Raw genomic sequence first — 19,646 nt, forward strand, 5'->3', positions numbered from 1 at the left:
AGATCCATCCTTTTCACCAGGACAATCTTTTAGCACTTTCAATTTGCAGCAAGGGCAACGAACGCAAGCAAAACAATTTAAACTAGAACTGTGCTAGTAGTGCATTCAGTTTGCTTAAGAACCCACCGTTAATATTGCCATTTATTCGTGAAAGGAGCTTGGGGAAAATATTTAGGGGAAACCCCTCCCCCCTGCAAAATCTCCCACCTAATGAGGACTGAGCATGCCTAGTGGCTAGGGAATGCCAATTGATAGTTAGATGGGATTGAGTATCCTGGAAGAGGGCCTGATTGGGTGGAATGCTGAGCAGGATAACCACACTCCAACGTTTGGTTGCGGATCCTACTTGTGGTTCTGAATAGCTAGCATTTGGGTATACAGGCAACTCTCAATTTTGGCAGGGATAGTGTGTAAAACTAAAATTGTGTATAGTCAAAAGACATTAGGTTCAATGGCAAATTGGAGTGCCAAACTCACTTTTCCCAGACTCCTGCCCCCTCCCCCCCCTTTTTTTGCCAAGCACTTAAAGCTGAATGCACACAAATTAAATGCATGTAAGTGGCAAATTACCTGTATATGAAAAAAGAGCAGTGGTAAGAACAAAAGAAGCAGTGGGAAACTGTGAATTAAGCAATAGGAACCAAAACAAATACTCAATGTGATGTAGACATACTTTGAAATCAGTTTCTATTTCTAGTTGGAAGACTAAGACTGTCACAGGTAGCTGTAAAACAGAGCCTATTTAAGGGAGTTAAGAAAAGTTACAGCAAGACTACATGATGAATCAAGTTCTTCCTTTTATTATACAGGATTTTATATACAAAGCCCCCCCTTCCTTCCATACCCCAGTCTTGTGGTTGGATCATAGCAAAACAAAGCCTAGAAAGCAGTTCTAAAATAGCTCAGTACAATAAAGTGGCCAAACTTTGCAGGAGGCGCAGAAGAGAAAAGGCAATAGAAAAAGAAAGCAGAGAAAAACAAAACAAGTGCCCCTTTTTGCTCTCCAGGATGTATTTTCAACAAAGAAGCTGATGTATGTTGTTGTGCTTTGAGAGCCATGACCCTCTGTTAACAAGCCCTATGGAAGAGATGCAGTCTGTTGGGATGTTTTCCAGCGGAAATCTTTTTTAAAAAAGTTGAGAACCCAAGGTCTTATGGAAGTGGCTTATACAACAATGCTGTTCTCTCCCTTTCTGAGCAGGTTGGTTGAAGTCTCTAGGACAGAGTCATGCTGTTAAGCCAATACCACACCATCTCTTGCCGAAGTTGGCGATGAGGAATAGACTGTTTAAGAGAGGATTAGATCACAGAAGGGAACATTGCAAAATAATAATAATGATAATATGCAGTTTGCCGGATATTTCAACTTAATCAGCTGCACAACATACATTGCATACCTTTTGTCATTACGGGTGTGAGTGGGCTGAAAGCATCTGCATTTCAGAGAAGGGATGAAAGGAAGCAGGGTAAAGGTAAAGGGACCCCTGACTGTTAGGTCCAGTTGCGGATGACTCTGGGGTTGTGGTTACTCATCCCCCTTTACTGGCCGAGGGAGCTAGTGTACCTTGCCCTCCATTCCAAACTGCAATGGAATCTGGGTTTGCTGACTAAGTCCATTTGGCGCTTGGTAAGGTAAAGGTAAAGGGACCCCTGAACATTAGGTCCAGTCGTGAACGACTCGGGTTGTGGCGCTCATCTTACTTTATTGGCCGAGGGAGCCGGTGTGCAGCTTCTGGGTCATGTGGCCGGCATGACTAAGCCGCTTCTGGCGAACCAGAGCAGTGCACGGAAATGCCATTTACCTTCTTGCCGGAGCAGTACCTATTTATCTACTTGCACTTTGACGTGCTTTCAAACTGCTAGGTTGGCAGGAGCTGGGACTGAGCAATGGGTGCTCACCCCGTCGTGGGGATTCGAACTGTCAACCTTTTGATCGGCAAGCCCTAGGCTCAGTGGTTTAGACAAGCAGATTAGAATCATAGAATTGGAAGGGACCATGAGGGTTATATAGCCCAACCCCCTGCAGTGCAGGAATCTTTTGCCCAACATGGGGCTCATGCTCTATTGACTGAGCTACCCCAGGAAACCTTCAGGCCTCTTTCCTTAAACAAAAATGAAATTGTTTTTCCTCGGAAAATGCAATTGGTTTCAGGTGTTATATGAGTCTTGTTTTTTGGGAAGGATTGCCATCTGGCCATCTCATCTTTTACCTTCCCTTTTGGACCTGATTGGGTTGACCTTATTTTTATAAAGAGCAAATAAATGACTTATGGAACTTTGATGAAGTGCATGGGTTGTAAAGCAAAGACTCCAATAATCCCTTATTCTGAAATGCTTATCTCTTATTGTATCCTCTATGGTAACTTCACTCCGTACTCACACCTGTGTACAGTAGAGACCTACCACCTGCCTTCACCATTGCTGACGCTTAGGAAACTGGATGAACAAAAGGCGGTTTGTTGCTCCTGTACAGAATGGTCTGTAAATAGCCAGGTTCTCTGTTCTTCTTTCCAAAGGGCACACCACGTATGACAAAGGGCATGTCTGAAATGCCATAGTCTGCAGGGTGGAGCGGGACCAAAGCTACCTAGGAGGAGGTAAATGGACTAGGAGGAGGCACCCCTGGCTATCCCGGTCATGACCTGGATTTCAAATGCAAAACTGTAAATTGTACATAGTGAAATAGTTTTCTTTCTCTTCACTTTCTGCATCCTGTCCTCATCGTGTCTCAGGAGCAAGGCTCTTTATATAGTATCTCTCTCGCTTTCCTTTCCAGGTGTAAGAAATCAGTTCCAGTATCGGCTGTTGAGATCATGGAACGACGGGTGCTTGTGCTGGCAGCAGGGCTCTAAGTCTGTAGTACAAGGGTGGGTTTGATGGGCACTGATGAGGATCCACTGGGATGGCTAGTTTGCTGTGTACTACAAAACAGCTTGGAGAGATTGGTCCATGTTTCTCCTTTTGAATGCCAGGCAGAGAGATGATGGCAGTCCTGCATGTTATGCTTATCTGGCTCAACATGCCAAGGCAGGATTGAACCTCTTGTTGTCCTCCCTCTCTTCATCGCTGTTGCGCTGATTATGCTAGGGGGTGGGGAGGAACAGGGAAAAGAGTAAACAGATAGACTAACTTCTCTGTGATTCATGCTCAATTGCTGGAAGCATTTATTGGTGGAAAGGGTCATATCTCAGCAGGAGGGCACATGTTCTGCATGCAGAAGGTCCCATGTTAAATCCATGCCATTTCCAGGTAGGTCTGAGAAAGATTATTGTCTGAACCCCTGGAAAGTCACTATCAGAAATAAGGTGGGGGCTGTTTAAAGGGTGGAATTCATCCATCAGGGTGAATGGGGCAGTGCTCCACCAACCTCAGTCTGCTTCTAGTCCCTCATGCCTGCCATCTTCCTTACAACCACTCCAGGGGGTGCCACTGGTTGTCAGCTTCCCCCTCAATGTCTGCTGAACTCAACTAGTTGGCTCTGTTTGCCATTGACTCTGGCTCTACCTACTATTGGCCTCCATGTCTTCTTCCCTTCCAAGTCCCAATGAACTAGCATTGCACTAGAAGACTTCCACTCATGCACCAGGGCTTCCCCTTCCTCTCCTCCACCTTACAGCCCTATGCATCCTCTAGATCTGCTCTGGAGGATTGGAGAAAAAATGGCCCAAATCAGCTGTGGGTCTGTGGGTGTATTGTGGCACCAGGGATGGGGAACCTGTTGTTTTCCAGATGTTTTTCCAACTCCCACCATTTCTTGGCCTTGATGGCTGGAGATTATGAGAGTTGAGGGCCCAGCAACATCTGGAGGGCCCTAGTTTCCTCATCCCTGGCCTGTGTCACAAACCTTTTTTTTACAGTCTTTGACTAAAATCAAAGAGCAGCAAATTTTTTAAAAAGGGGCAACACTGTTGAAATTAAGCTTGCCGAATTGACTATATACAAATGTGCACTGTTCACGATATCTTTTTTTGAGAAAAACAAAGTAGTATATATGCTCGTAAATATACCTAGTTACTGTAGGCTGGAGTCCTCCACATCTGTGTAATGGCTATTCTCCTGAAAGAGAAGAAAAAGGGGAAGGAGATTATTTGGTTCTCTTTTTGAGCTGTTGCTAGGATAAGGGTTACATGTATTGGAACTAAATAACCCTAACAGTGATATCTTATACATGGCAACTCAGAGCCCTTACTGAATTCAGGTGGGCTCATTCCCAGGTAAGTGTGTATAGGACTACAGCCCAAGTATCCATGGGGTTGGGTTGTTGCCAATTTCTTATGGGTGCATAGGCCCATTTGTAAAGCAGAGATGGTTGCGGGCACCACATACATACTGCAACCAAGCACACACCGCAATCTATTATATTGACTGCGGCTGAATTTTCTTTCTAGCCTAATTTCAAAGGGGGGTGGACTCTGTAGGTGCCCAAGAAGGCATCTCTGACCACGTGGGTGCCACATTGTCAACCTTTGTGAAAATTGGCAAAAATCTAGCTCTGTAAGCATTCATTACTAATAAAAGTGATGCTGGAGCATTAGTTCAGCATTAGTAACATCAAATTGCAGCTCAGAAGTATCTGAATTAATAATCTGAGCAGAATGCCCTGAGAAGAGCTTCTTGTAGGGGGAAATATGATACATGAGATGGGAGTTATAAAATACTTCGCGCACGGGCAAATGCTCTAGAAATCATTGCTAAGTGATGATACCAGTACTTTAAAACAGCTTGGGAATTTGTTGAGCAAGCAGGGCTGGGTCCAAAGAAGTTTCCATGAATGTTTATAGCTTGTTCCTCTTGAACGCTATTAAATCATGCATTAAATGTGAATCCCCCAATCATTACACTTCTCTGGAATTATTGGTTCAAATACTTGGGCCCTGGTTTGGCAGCTGATTATTCACAGTGACATTTCATGCTGTAGCAATGCTTAATTTGGTTAATGCAGCACCACCACCACCAGCAGCCCGTACTGTATCTGCACAACAGCTCAGCAAGGTAGGGTAGTGACTGACCTTCCAAGGGAAAGTCACAGAGGTTTTCTCCAGTGTGGCACAGTGGCTTTCAGTGAATGGAGAAAGATGCATGTTCTGGAATTATGGCCCCTCTAAACTTTGTATTGCATGTGTTATTTCAATGTATACAACTTTCAAGATTGCTCGCTGACAAGTGTATATACCAAATTGCAGAAAGGCAATGATTTGCTGAACTGGGTTTAACATTTAATGTGATTTGATTATAGAGACTGCGGCGCAGTTGGATATTTTATTGGAAATGAGATCAAAGGATAGCTCACGATAATAATGATGAGTCAGATGTTCAGCTGCGGGCCCTGCATGTTCAATTTATGTGCACAGAGTGAAACCATGGCAGGATCTGCTGAACACACTCTTTTGCAAATCTGATGTGCTTGTGGCATTTCCACAAACAGGACATATGATGGAAAACATGCAGGACAGAGCCTGCTAGTTCCATGCCATGCACACATTCATTCCATGTGCCCAAATGTCCATGCAGGGCTAAAGAGGGGGGTGGGATCAGCTGCAGCATGCCACCAAAGGGAGTCCTTATCTGTCTAAGTTAAATGGCCACTGCTGTAAAAGTTTCTTACTAAGGTTTTAAACCAGTTTTCAAAATATTTAAGTGGTATAGTTTTGGCTACAACTGGGATGATGATGATGATGATGATGGCTTGTTAATCTATGGATCACCTTTCACATGCAACTCAATGTGATTTACAAACATGCCGTAAAATCTGCTGCAAATAATTTTAAAAACAGTATAAACACACACAAACCAACTGCGACTGAAAATAGGTTTTCATTTTGTGTTGTTCTTAAACCTAACTAAGAGACCTTTTCATCTAACTGGAAAAAGATGCCAAACTATAATGTCTTCAATTGTTTCTGGAAAGGACAGAGAGCAGGATGCTGCCATAGCACCACAGGGATACTGTTCCACAAAACAAGGACGGCCAAGCCAAGCTGAAAGCCCTGGTCCTCGTAGTTCCTGTGGAGCAGGTTTCTGCTATTTTTGCTTGGTACTGCAAATTTCAGAGCATTATCTGCAGGTCTAGTAAAAACGGAGCATGATAGAGAGATACTTGGGGTGCTGGTTCCAGGTTGTGGGGTGGGTAGGTAAGACATTCTCAGCGGGGTCCTTGCCTGTATGGGACTAAGAACATCCAGGGATTGGCAGTGAGCCCTAAACATGAAATGGGCCTTGGCAGATGCCTGGCATGACCACCTCCTGGTGCCAGCCCTGGATACTTGTCCTGATCCAGCTGAAAGCTAGATGTCTGCAGCAGGAGCCTTTTGCTTATTCGTATCCCTTGCTGGAGAGAGAATCCTGCTGCGAGTGCCTGATTCTCAGTTCCAGCCTAGGATTCAAGGCTAGAGTAGCGATGCACCCCTCTTTTTTGGAGAGGACTGTCTTCTGTTTGAAGGTCTGCCTTCTCTCAGTTTAAAAATCAAGAGCCATCAGAAAAGACAGTGGGTGGGCCTGCCAACAGCACCTGGACAGCATAATGAGCTGGCACAGAGGTCACATGGGAACTGTCTTCCCTACAATGGTGAGATGCATTGTATTTCTGTTTAAATTATAGTAATTAGGCTAAATTTGCATTTCTACATAGAGATTAGCATATGCAATTCTATGCAAGTCTCTACTTTTGTCCCCTTCTTTGGCGATGCGCAGTTGGCCTCCCCATCCAAGGTTCTGTATTGGCAGCTAAGACGCTGCATTTTAGCCATCTTGAGAATTATAATGTATTATAAATATTAATCCAGTGCTTTGTTACCCCTGGAGGGTGGCATATATGGCTATTAACAGTTGCCCTGTGAGTTTCCATAGCAGGTTTCTCCTTTAATTCACCTACTGCTTGGGATTTTTTTTGTAGTTTATATATTGCAGAGGCCTTTGGCTATGTACAATAAAGCTGACTGGCAACCAGCATGAAATATCTTAAAAAGAAAAGAGTGGTATGCCAGGTATTTCAGGAGTGGGAATGGTGTGCATATGTGTGGAATTTCAGCCGCCTGCTTCATCGCTATATAGCTGGTTTCACATTTATTTATTTTTAAAAGGGCTATCTATGCATGTGCTGCATTGGATCAGACCCAAGGCAATCTGAGTTGGGAATTTACAACAGCTTATTATGATATGTTTTCCAGCCACATATTCAGACAGCCACACATCTGAGAATAAACTGTCTTGGAACAAAGCTCTTTGCATTAGGCAGAGATTGACAGCCGAGAAAGCCTGGATTTGTTGATTTCAATGCGGAAGGACAGGTCCCATTTCTGAGCATCAACATCCCAGGTGCTTCCTGGAAAGGCCACCTTCCAGGATGGGCTGAAAAGCGGATAACCCAGCTGTAACCCATCACAGCATGAAAGACGGCCATTTATTTGAGGGGAGGGGGAGAGAATATGGCTTTTGCCAGCAATCTGAACACTGTCAAAATTGTACAAGGCTTATCAATCCACAGGGGTGGGAGAGCAATGGTTTCCTACCAATTCATCGTCACAGTCATCTCTCAGGAGACCTTCTTCTTCTCCCTCCTCGCCGTTGAGTGGCTCCTCTACGTTCATTTCTGCCTCAGACGCTGTGTCTTCTTGGGAAAGCTCGCTTTTGTTCCCATCTGCTTTCTTTCTGACCTCTGCAGGATGAGATATAGTAAGGGACAAACCCAAGAGATTGACACTCCATTTGGGCCACTCTTTGAATCAGAATCATTTCATTGTTGTTCACACTAACCAGTGGTCTGGGAACTCTTAACTTTGTGACAGATCCTGCTTTTGATCAGATGTAAACCAGAGGAGGGTATAGGAGGAGCTTTGATCATCTACTGAGAGCTGGGCAGGGGTGGTGATTCCAGGTTTAGAGAGATGAAACCTCCCCCCCCTCCGCCATTTACAGTGGGAGGAGTGGGAGAATCCATGGACCTGGTTTCCATACAAGGGGACGGGACAAGCAACAACTCCGTGGGTTAAAACCTGAACATCTTATCAAAGTGTTATAAAATCTACCTTTTTAGGGCTTATGGCTGCAATCCTACCTCCACTTACCTGGAAGTAAGCCCCACGGAATTCTATAGGACTTACTTTTAAGTAGACATAGTTAGTATTGCAGTGGAAATCAGGAAGCACCATCAGATTAAAACAAGTGGGCCCTGCAACAACTTTTTGCAGTGTTGGCTGCTCCTGTTCACTGGTCAGTCTGCTAACCGCCCCCCACTCCTTTCAATTCCCCCCTCCTCAACAGGAGTTTGTGGCCATTGAACACGCTTAGTCCTCATGGGGGCTGGTGGGGTGCCCTTCCCCATGGGTTTCTACCCCCATAGCTTTTATGTACTCTTGCAAACTCTCTTCCCAAGCCTACTGTTATCTTTCTCTTGTGCTTGTTTGTGTGTTAGAGATGTCACAATGTACGCAGAAACGGGAGCAGAAAATTGCTGATGTTCGCTTATTTGTCCCATGTCTGGAACGGAAATCAGTCCAGCGAATCACCATCCACTACCGTTGTTGCCTTCAGTCTGCAAATGATACATAACTAATTCTACGCCAACCAGTTTGCAGTGCATTGACATTAAAGTGGTGGGATAATGTAATGACAATGCAACTTATGTAACTTGCATAAATTACATTATTTTGCCGCAGTCGATAACTTTGTTTTTGGTGGAAGACAAACTGCAGCAGAGCGGAAACTACGCTGCATGTGATTAATATGGGACAGAAAGGAAAGGGATGCCTTTTTACATCTTTAGTATGTGTGGTTTCCAAAAGCTGTTCTGTTTAACTCTTGCCATCGCAACCTTTGTGATAAAACGCTAACAGAATATCCTCATCTTTGAGATGCTTCAGAAACAATAGCTTGTACTTAAAAACAATAGTATGTTGGAATAATACAGTGGCCTCAGCTGCTGAATTACAACAGCAAAAGCATAAATGAATGCAGGTCCCCAGGTGAAGGAGTGCTGGCAACAGCTAGGTAACTGGCACAGAGTTAATCTCTGCACCTGAACTCCTGCAATGTTTCGGCCTCATTGATGAGAGATTTGGAATCAGCCCACTGACCTGCCGATGCTTTCTGTTGTTCTGCAATCTGCTCCAATCTGCCCAGGAGAGCATCAATGTTGGATTTGATCTGCGTCAACTCCGTTTTAATTGTCTGCAGTTCATTGCATTTCACTTGGAGAGGAGAGAGAGAGAGAGAAGCCAGAAGCAAGGCTTACTATTCTTTCTTATTTTGCAAAAGTGGTGCTTTTCTTGAGCGGAGACTTAGTTCTTTTCCTTATATACCTTTCAGTAGCAGGTCCTACTAGGGAGCCATCACAATATAAGGTTGTTGGATTCAATATAGGACAGGTCTCCTTTGCCTTTCATAGCTGTGAAGAAGACAGGAGAATTTTGGCAGGTACAGTTTCTCCCATCCTAGTGCTCCATAAATGGGACAAGCAATCAATGCCCCAATCCTCAGACACAGCTTATTAAAGGCACGGAAGCTCTGGACTATAATGACTTTGGCAAGAGAATGACATTGCTTGGAAGTAACCATGGATTGTAACTTTACCCCCCCCCGCCAAACCTGAGAATTTTAACATACAAACCTTGAACGTTTAGCAATGGATTCTCATTTCATTTAAAGATGCTTTACACAGTCACTTTGGTGGTGGACAGGTGCGGAATGATCTGATCAAGAGATCACCTTCCTCCTTTTTTTTGCAGTGTTTCCTTTGTAGAACTCAGCATGGACAGAACTAGAATTAGTTGGCTCTGCGTGTCATTGGCTTTGGTTCAACTTGCTGCTGTTCTCCCTCCTTTCTGCCCTGTCAGTCCCAATGGGGCACCAACCACCACCGTGTTTTTATAAATATATGCATACGTAAAATACAGCAAACAGGGTTGCCTTGCAAAACTATTGTTAGCATATGTCGTACAATACAATGCAAAGGCAGGCTTTGAAGGCAAGCTCCGGTCTTTGAAATATGAATTATCTCTGTGTAATAACATAGAAGCTTACATTTTAATTTGGCAGAGCTGTTTGCAATGGCAGCGGATCGGGCAAAGAGTTTGACTGGGAGTGTTGCTTTTACGCGCCGTACCAAAGGGATGGTCACTCGTGGACGCTTCACAGGAACCACCCTGGGAATGGGAGACACCCGTCCCCGATACTCAAAGAGTCTGCAAGACAAAAGTAGCTTACGGTAGAAGAAGCCCCCTCCCTTTCCCCCATAAAGTTCTGTATGATTGTAAGACCTTAAGATAAATTTAAACATACAATTCAACTACGACATCCCATCAGTACATGGATTTCTTGTTGTGCAATGAAACCTCCCCCATCCCCTCCTGCTACACATATCCTCCTCAAATCTGCTCCAGAGGTTTGAAGGAAACCCCAGAACAGATCTAAGGGGCATCTAGGGGGAAGAGAGGGAGAGAACATTTCACTGCACAAGTGGAAACCCTTGCAGTGACAGAACGTTCCTTTAGCACTGTGTTGGATTCCAGCCATAATGCTTATTGCTTCCAAATGAATCCTTTAATGATACAATTGCAAACACTTACTCGGAACCATGCAATGGAACTTCCACATCAGCTTTTTCAAATGTACGGAATCCTTACACAAAATCAATATACAAAAGACCTTAAAAACGCCATACAAATGTAAGATGCTATGCAAAATCGATAAAGACCTCACACAATACTTTCAGAAATTTAATACATCATTAACTCTTACAATTCTTGCATTATAAACCTAATACTTAGTTCTAATCTAAATACTTGTCTACAAATGTATAAAAAGGGAAATGGCTTGCCTTTTATTAGGCTTTCTGTAGTGAGCTACTTTGGCTCAAATTTGTTCATTTTGACCCTCTTCTGTTTTATCTGTGATTTTACTCAAGGATGCTATTCCCCACATTTTTATACCTCATTCCCTTAATTGTGCTGTTTCTTTCCTTTTCCAGTGTTTAGCCTAGAGGACATGGGCTGCTACTATCACATAAAAAAGTAGCTTTAAAAAAATCTTTCAGAGCAACTCCTTTTATATAGGTCAGAAGATGATTTATAGGACACATTCTGTAATCTTTTGAATCACTCAGGAGCATAGGAAGCTGTGCCACTTTGTTGGTCTAGATAGGCTCAGTAGTGTCTGCATTGACTGGCAGTGGCTCCTCAGGACTTCAGGCTTTTCCTAGCCCTACCTGGAGATGCCAGGGATGGAATCTGAGACCTTCTTCATGCAAGGCAGAGATGCTGTACTAGAGAGCTGCTCTCCTTCCCCAAGGACTGTTATTTCCTGGCAAGGTATCCATGCAGGCGAACAGACCAAAAGGTGTTCTCTAATCCTGCCACATTTCCAACAACTAGCCATAAAATTATTTTATACATTTTGGATAGCATAAGGCAGGAATGGTCAGACGTCAGGGTTGCAGGATCGACTTTTGTTTTCTTCCCTGAAGCCCCAAAAGTCACCAGCTGGGGACAGGTGTAAAATGGTGGAGGCAACATACTCTTAGACTAAAGGATATGCTCAGTACAGGAATAAGTTTCCAGTACCAAAATTGAGTTCATAATCATGTCACTCAAAAATCTACTTCTGGTTCCCTTTCCCTCTTTCTTCATCTCAACAGCCTATTTTAGAAGGGGGCGTGGATTTTTTGTTGTTGCTGCTGTGAGCCAGAATCCTTGCTGAACATCTGAACATCACTCAGAGATCGGCCAGTAGATACCAATTTACCTTCTGCCCACACACTTGGTCTAAGAGCTATCAAGTGTTCAAAGCTTAAGCACTTTCTAATAATGTTGTAGAAACTATTTATTTGCAATTTGTGGAATCTCATGTATATGTGGGAATAATCTGGGATGATCTCATTATGATAACTGAGATACATCTTTGTTTTATCCGAAACTATTCTATTTCAAAGCAATTCAATTGTCTCACTCCTGGCCCTTGATGTCTTAGCCAAGGGGAAAAGGAGCAGAACAACAAACACTTTTCAGCAGCACAGAACCAGACTGCGGCGAAATACATTCAGACCAATAACAAACTTGGATGAACATGAGACAATGTTCCCTTACTGCCTCTAGGGGTAGCTAGCATTCCATCCACACATGCCGGTCACTAGATTGCCTGGGATAAAAAGCAGCAGCTAGGGATGATATTTGATCATGAAGGTTTTGGAAGACACATTCGCTAAACCAATGCCGTTAACCGCACACAGAATACTTTTACTTAACAAATCACTATAGCCTGCAAGACTGTGACTTTTAATGCATTTTTAAAACACCTTAATGTTTCCACTCTTAGAATTAATTTAGGAACTCCCGAGGACTTGAGAACTGATGTACAAGCCCAGTTCTTTTGCTTTTCTACACCATCGTCCCTTCCTCTCCTGTGCTCCTTATCTCCTTATCCATAAACATTTCTGGTGGGTAGAAAGTTGTGGCCTTTTATACCATGCAGTTTGAGATGCAGGCACAATGGTATTTATCCAAGTTGCATATGCAGGCAGACAAGGAGAAGGAACTTTCTGAGCACAAAATCCTTTTTTTGTCTTTAGTAAACCTATGGATACCTAGACGACAAGAGCACTCAGGAACCTATTGGGGAAATGTCAACCTGGGGAAGTATGTGAATGCCTCCAAGAGAGCAGGGGAAAGAATAATAAAGGAAGGCAGGAAAGAGGGAGAGCAGGAAGATAGGCGTTATGAAAAAAGCATGTGGATGTGGAACATGAAACCTGAGTTTTAAAAGCACCCAGTCACATCCCTGATTGCCTTTGCAACTATGGGAGGAATTCATGGTACACATTTATGTTTTGGACTGGGTTTGGGATTTGTCTCTTGTGACTTTTAAAAATCTATCCCCTTCAGCTGGATGCACAGTAATTAACACAGTGTACTTCTTTCAGAGCCCCAGAAATGCATTATTCCACTCCTGCCGGCTCAACTCAAGGTGTATCACTTGCTCCTTTCAATCTGCTTACCTGTCATAGAAGTCATCTCTGTAGTAGTCGTAGTCAAATTCATAGCCACTGTAGACAAAAGAAAACCAGTTAGTAGTATTCTAACTTTCCCCACCTATTTCTATTCGCTTGTCACAGCCTTTATAACATGGGGTGGGAGACCTGTGGTTCTGCAGATGTTTCTGGACTACAATTCCCATCATTTCTGAATCTTAGACTATGGTGGTTGGGGCTAGTGGGAGTTGATGTCCAACAGCTGTGCCCCAGAATATATCTGGAGTCCCCATTCCTGCTTTATGAGGTAGCAGAGCTCAGCCTTGCAGATTTGGAAGAAAAGAAAATGCCCTGACCGTATGTGGAACCATTTTGGCACAGCAGGACACTCAACTTGCCCAGAATTAAGCCACAACCAGGCCTTCAAAAGGAACTCATGTAAAGCAGCCAGCTTTGAGCTATAGTAGCATGAGGTTATAATGACGTAGAGGCTCAACCAACAGTTATTGTTAGCTGGGCTACCAAAAGATAAATGGGCATCATTTTAGAAGGCAATCTGTTCTTAGCTGGAGGGGTCAGGATACGGGGAGACAGGAGATGCGTAAGCTCCTGTCAAGAACGGTTGAGGTGGAGTCACTACCATCAAAGTGCCAGCGGCTGCCTTGATAACCCGCCATTTCCCTTTTCTCTTCCCTGAGCGATATTTTATACACTGTAATGAAACTATCATGCAGGAACCCTTGATAGAAGAAAACTTTCAGCATGAATCCATCTGGCGAATAGTAGAAATGGAAAGCTTTGACATTTCTGGCTGAAAAGGAGCATATAGCTACACATCAGTTTGAAAGGTCGGCTCAAAGTGGAATTTTTAATTTTGCCTTGACATTTTTGACTTCCCAGTGACGTGGAGGCGGCATTTCAGGACAATAAAAACCACCGGAGATTTAATGCTCAGCCCCTCACACTGCTCCGCAGGAGCAACCCCCCTGCCCCTTATGCTGCCTGAGAGTCTGTACAGCTGGCAATGGGGCAATTTTTTCAGCCCCAGGGCAGCTTCCCAAGGCCCACATGCTAATGGTAAGGGAGCCTAAGGGACAGAGGCAAAAGTGGGCAAACCAACAGCTGTACCTTTAACCTTTGTACGGTAGAATAGATCCTCCAGACAAGGGGGGTGCCACCTTAGCTCTTGACAACCCCATGGAAGAAAGGCAGCAAATATACTCTGTAGTCCTTTTTCCTGTAAATAAGTAGCAGTAAATAATTTGGTATACTATAGTATACCTTGATGGTAATGATCACCAAGGGATATGGTTATATGTAGGTAGCTACCTGGTTCTCACCATGTTCCATAGGGTGTTTCAACAGGATATGGACCTTGACTACATTGATTTAATGGTGCATTTAGGTCTTGGGTGGATAGCTGATTGCTGAATTCAGCAGTACATTTAATTATTCGTTGTAGAATGACAATGTGAGTCAGCATAGTTAAGCCCATTGGGGCAGGAAACAGACAAAAAGAATGAGGAAAGGGTTCTGGGACCTATTAGGCTTTCAGTCTTAAGGCTGAAAGCATCCATTTCAACTTCTTTCTTTTTAACTCAACCCTTTCCCTTTGGGTTACTCATAATCTCAGAGAAAGGCTGGCACATTTCCAGAGAACAGAGCTATCAAAAGTTATTAAACGGAACAATGAGGAGCACACTTTGGCCTCCATGTTTGACTGATTCAAGCTGGCAAGATCACTGAAGCTGGTTAGAGCAGAACAGCTGCATAGTTCTGATCTGGGAGTTCTATAGGCAGCTCAGAGGAGACACGCAGGATCACCAGACCATTGGTCCATAAGGCTCAGCACTGTCTACTGATGGGCAACAGCTTAAAAGAGCTCAAGGAATGGTCTTTCTCCACCTTGTTATCTGAAATCCTGTTAACTGGAGATGTGAGGAACTGAACCTGGGGTGTTTTATGTTTTTAGGTATTAGCAGTAGTAATGTTGTTGCTTAGTTGTTTAGTCATGTCCAACTCTTCGTGACCCCATGGGCCAGAGCACGCCAGGCACTGTAGTAATAGTAACAACCAAATAGCCCAGTCGGTACAGCATGAGACACTTAATTTCAAGGTCATGGGTTTGAGCACCACGTTGGGCAAAAAGATTCCTGCATTGCAGGGGTTTGGACCAGATGACCCTCAAGGTCCCGTCCAACTCTACAATTCTGTCATTTGTATATCAGATGACCTTAGGGCTGGTGACAATAAATAAAATGACCATACAACATACACTGTAAAAAAAATCACAAAAATTACCACTTCACATAAAATCCAATAGTCAGTGGGGAGGGAAATCAATGCAAGCAGCTCAAAAAAAGCTGTATCTGGCAGCCACCCTCCTCGTGAGAAAAATGTTTTAGTGAATAGGTCTTATGTTTAAGTGACCTTGGTGTTGGAATGAGACCAATAATGGTTCCAGCCAAGCCTCCACATACTCAGTTCCTGAGTTCTTGAGAGTTTCGAAATAAAAAACATAGTAATAGTTACAATATTGTACAAAAGCATCCTAGACTAGAGTATCAGACAAAGGGGAATAGGCAGGCACCATGTTTATGTTCTTTGGTAAAACGAGCTATCCACTGGTGTTGTTATTATTTTAATCGAAGGGCAAGGACATAATACAATCCTAAAGGTGGTTAGAGATCATCAAAACAAACACAGATCCTGCTATGCGGTTCTGATCAGTGAATAGGACTTTCATAGCGGGTTTCCTTAAGGTCATACCTGGGCAGTGTTTTGGACTTGACAAAAGGAGAGTGACTAGCCTGGGTGCTCTGTCTCCATGGGAGCTACTTGTTAGAACATTGCTTCTTGATACAGGACCACTCTGCAGTGTTCGGGCTAGAAAATTGATGGAAGGTTATAAAAGGGGGCATATCATCCTAGGTAAGGATGAGGTAATCTAGCTGTGTGTCCGTCCGTGGAACGGAACAAATGGGGGAGACTGCAGCTGGAGTTTTGCAATGAAAGAGTCAGCTTAGAAGCGTTTGGCGGTGGTAGTGGGGGATAGCTACTTTGGAGGTCTGATGTGTGGAAGTGGCTTTGGCTGCCTCCGTCTGCCTCCACCTATGCTCTGTTTTTACATTTGTAATTCAGATACTACAAAACACTGTAGGCTTCTGGTCACCTCCTTCCCAAGGAAGCTGAACCTGGCTAAGCTCTGCTCCTCTGGGTTTTACCGTATTTTATTTTTTTAACCAGAAGTGAGGAAATCCCAATACCAACCAAGCACACAAAACCAGTTAAAAATCCCTCATAAAACAAGCAGCAAATCACTGGTAGGAACATGATAATGATGCTGCTGCTTAATAATATCAGAAAAAGCAAACAATCATAAAATGATAGAGATGGAAGAGGTCCCGAGGGTCATCTAGTCCAACCCCATGAAATGCACACATCTCAACTAAAGCATCCATGACAGATGGCCATCCAACCTCTGCTTAAAAACCTCCAATAAAGGAGAATCCAGAACCTCCTGGTGGAGTCAAACAGCTCAGACTTTCAGAAAGTTCTTCCTGATATTTAGTTGAAATCTCCTTCCTTATAACTTGGATCCACTGATTTGGGTCCTACCCTCCAGAGCAGAAGAAAACAAGCTTGCCCAATCTTCCATGTGATAGCCTTTCTCTGAAGATGGCTATCATATCTCCCCCCAGTCTACTCTTTACTAGACTAAACCTACCCAACTCCCTCAACTGTTTCTCATAAAGCTTGGCTTTTAGATCCTTTATCATCTTGGTCGCCCTCCTCTGCACCCATTCCAGCTTATCGTTACCCTTCTTTAATTGTGATGCCCAGAACTGGACACAGTATTCCAGCTGCAATCTGACCAAGGCAGAATAGAGTAGTACTATTATTTCCCAAGACACCATACTTCTGTTGATGCAGCCTAAAAGAGAATTAGGGGTTTTTTTTGCTGTTGCATCACACGGTTGACTCATGTTCAGCCTGTGGTCTGCTAAGACCCTTAGAGCCATTGACTACTAGCAAGCCATGTAGTCCCCCATCTTATATTTGCCAAGCTAATTTAAATTCCCGGCAAGTGCTTTCAGTGGCATAGGAACATAAAAAGCCATCTGAAGCAGTGTCAGACCAGAGGTTCATCTAGCTTAGAGTTGTCTACACTGACAGCAACTCTCCAGGGTTTCAGAGAGGGGACATTCTCAGCCCTACCTGGAAGTGCTGGGCATTCTACTTGGGACCTTCTGCATGCAAAGCAGATGTGTCATGGACCAAAGGGCATAAGTCTGGCCCGACACCCCACAAGTCCAGGGACCCTGGGACCAGAAGTGCCTAAACAACTGACAGAAGCGGTGAGCTGGTGGTGGCAGTAGTAGTGTGTTTTATTTGACAGCAGTGATGACAAAAAGCCAAGAACGGCATGCAAGTGTGTGCATGCAAATGCTGGGGTGGATGCAGTGCCAAAGTTGGGGGGGGGGGAATCCTCAAGGCCTGAGCTCCCCTCAAACCCAGCATTGCCTCCAAGTGCCTTGAACATGCTAAGCAGTGCTGTTTCCACTAGACAGCAAAAAGGGAGAAAATTGACAAAGAATTTCTGGACACCATCACTGAGAAGGCCCTGTCCTATGTATCTATGTGTCTCATCTTAGATGGCACTGGAACACGAAGCAGGACCTCCTCTGGTAACTGGTGCAGGACAGGAGTAGATGCTCCTTTTATATATCCAGGATCCAAAGCCATTTAGGGCAGGGAGGACTAACCTACGGCCTTCCTGATGTTGCTGTTCTACAATTCCCATTATCCTTGACCTTTGTCCATGCTGGCAAGTGCTGATGGGAGTCCAACAACATCCAGAGAGCCACAGCTTAGCCACCACAAATTTAGAGTTCAAAAGGTGAAAACCAGCACCTTGAATTGGGTCAAATGAAGTTGGGACTATATGGTCAGAAACCTTTGCTTCCCTAAGCACTCTGGTTGCTTCAGTTGTCATTTTCATTTTATAGTATATGAAGTTTCCATGCCTTCAGACAGTGCTTTTTTTCTCCCCTAAAAAATGTTTGGGGGTACTCTCATTTTGACTCAAGAAAATCACCATTTTATAGTCCAAATCAGGAAAAATAAAATACAGTAAATGGACAAAAGTACAAAGATTCACAAAATGTTTAGGGGTATGCGTACCCCCAGAAAAAAGCACTGCCTGCAGATACTGTAGAAAGACCACTCAAACATAAATACTCATGTCAAGTGTTTCCACAGTGCCTTGGAGTTATGGCTGCAATCCTCTGCAATTTTATTGGAGAGGCACAACCCACTGAGTTCAGTAGGCTGTTCTTCAGAGTAAATAGGCATTTCCACATAGGAGTTTATCATGGATTCGGTGGTATGCAAAGTTTGCGCAACATACTATGTCATCCACATCAAAATGCCATCCCACATTATCACCAAATTAAACTGGATTTACTGTTTCCATAGTACCCTACACCCGCTGCCAAAAAATAACCCTTGCAAAAATGGTAACTCTGAATTAAATGGGTATGTGTGTGTGTGTAGAAATACAGGGGAGCATTTTGATTAGCATGTCGTTGTGAAGATGCTGCAAAAAAACCAAACAAACAAAAAACGGCCGTGCACTAGCAGCCCTGACTCCACAATAAACTGCTGCACAGAAACACCCCATGTGTTCAGGATTGCAAGGCAAGGCTCTTTAATCACAAGCAGCAGTTAGGCAGTAAATAATTCCCCCCCTTTTAATGGTTAAGGGATGATGAATTCACTGCTGATAGCAATAATAATCTCTGTGGTTTACGGCTCAAAAATCAATGTGCTGTAACTGTACAATACCACCCACTCTCACACCTGTATCTTCATAGTCTGTGTTTCCCTCTTCCATCCCCTGCAACTGCATGGGAGCTCACCTTAAGAGAATAGACAGGAGAATTTAATGCCTCCTGCTCCTTAGCTGTATGCAGAGATTTAGAAGGCTGTGGCAGACACTGATCCAGTCATAAATCATACTGTTCTCAATAAAGAGCCCCAGTGGGCAAAGACATGATATGACAAATGCCACACATCATTATGGTGACCCTTTGTTTAGTTGATTTTAATTTCTACTATTTAAATCTGCAAAGGGCTCCTAGGAGGATTCTGAAGCATCATGTGCCTCATTGATCACTTCCAGGTGAGCTGTTTATTGAGCATTTATCCTGGTTTGTTTCCACACTTCGCAGGGAGGCTAGATGCTGTTCAGCTATTTACTGAGCATTCATTCTGGTTTGTTTGCGGGGAGGTTATACAAAGTTGTGCCGACCAATTAATATCCCACACTTTCCAGTCTGAATTGAGGTTTTTTTTTGGTTGTTGGTGGTTTTGTTGTGCGGGAATGGCAAACCAACTTTAATTATGCAATTTAAATTTGCTGATATGAGACTGAGTCCCACCCAAATATAAGAACGGCCTGGAAGTGTCCAGTATTACTTGGAATTTGTGCTAATAAATACCCCTGTTAAGAGCAGGCAGAATAACTGAACTCACTACCATTAGAACCATAGCAATTGGACACAATCTTGCCCAGAATTAAGTATGTTTTAAATGCTATAGATTTCAATGGGGTTTTAACAGCATAATTTGATGCATTTTTACTCGTATGCAGTCCCACAATATTCAGTTATGTTTACTCCCAGAT

At 43.6% G+C, this 19,646-nt stretch overlaps 1 protein-coding gene across 3 annotated transcripts in view; it reads right to left on the reverse strand.

Moving 5' to 3' along the window:
* Positions 1-779: 779 nt before the first annotated feature.
* RALY (RALY heterogeneous nuclear ribonucleoprotein) overlaps positions 780-19,646 on the reverse strand; it is a 200,844-nt gene continuing 181,977 nt past the window's right edge. For all 3 annotated transcript variants that reach the window (XM_083444088.1, XM_083444087.1, XM_083444089.1), the window contains 7 exons: positions 12,986-13,033; positions 10,018-10,178; positions 9,072-9,185; positions 7,509-7,654; positions 4,008-4,056; positions 1,731-3,083; positions 780-1,564 (listed from right to left, as the gene is read on the reverse strand). In XM_083444088.1, the coding sequence (XP_083300214.1) occupies positions 4,012-4,056; positions 7,509-7,654; positions 9,072-9,185; positions 10,018-10,178; positions 12,986-13,033 (514 nt within the window). In that variant the 3' untranslated portion in view covers positions 780-1,564; positions 1,731-3,083; positions 4,008-4,011. The remainder of the gene's footprint in view (positions 1,565-1,730; positions 3,084-4,007; positions 4,057-7,508; positions 7,655-9,071; positions 9,186-10,017; positions 10,179-12,985; positions 13,034-19,646) is intronic.

This window comes from Podarcis tiliguerta, assembly GCF_965153285.1.
Source record: "Podarcis tiliguerta genome assembly, chromosome: 6".
Taxonomy (NCBI): Eukaryota; Metazoa; Chordata; class Lepidosauria; order Squamata; family Lacertidae; genus Podarcis; species Podarcis tiliguerta.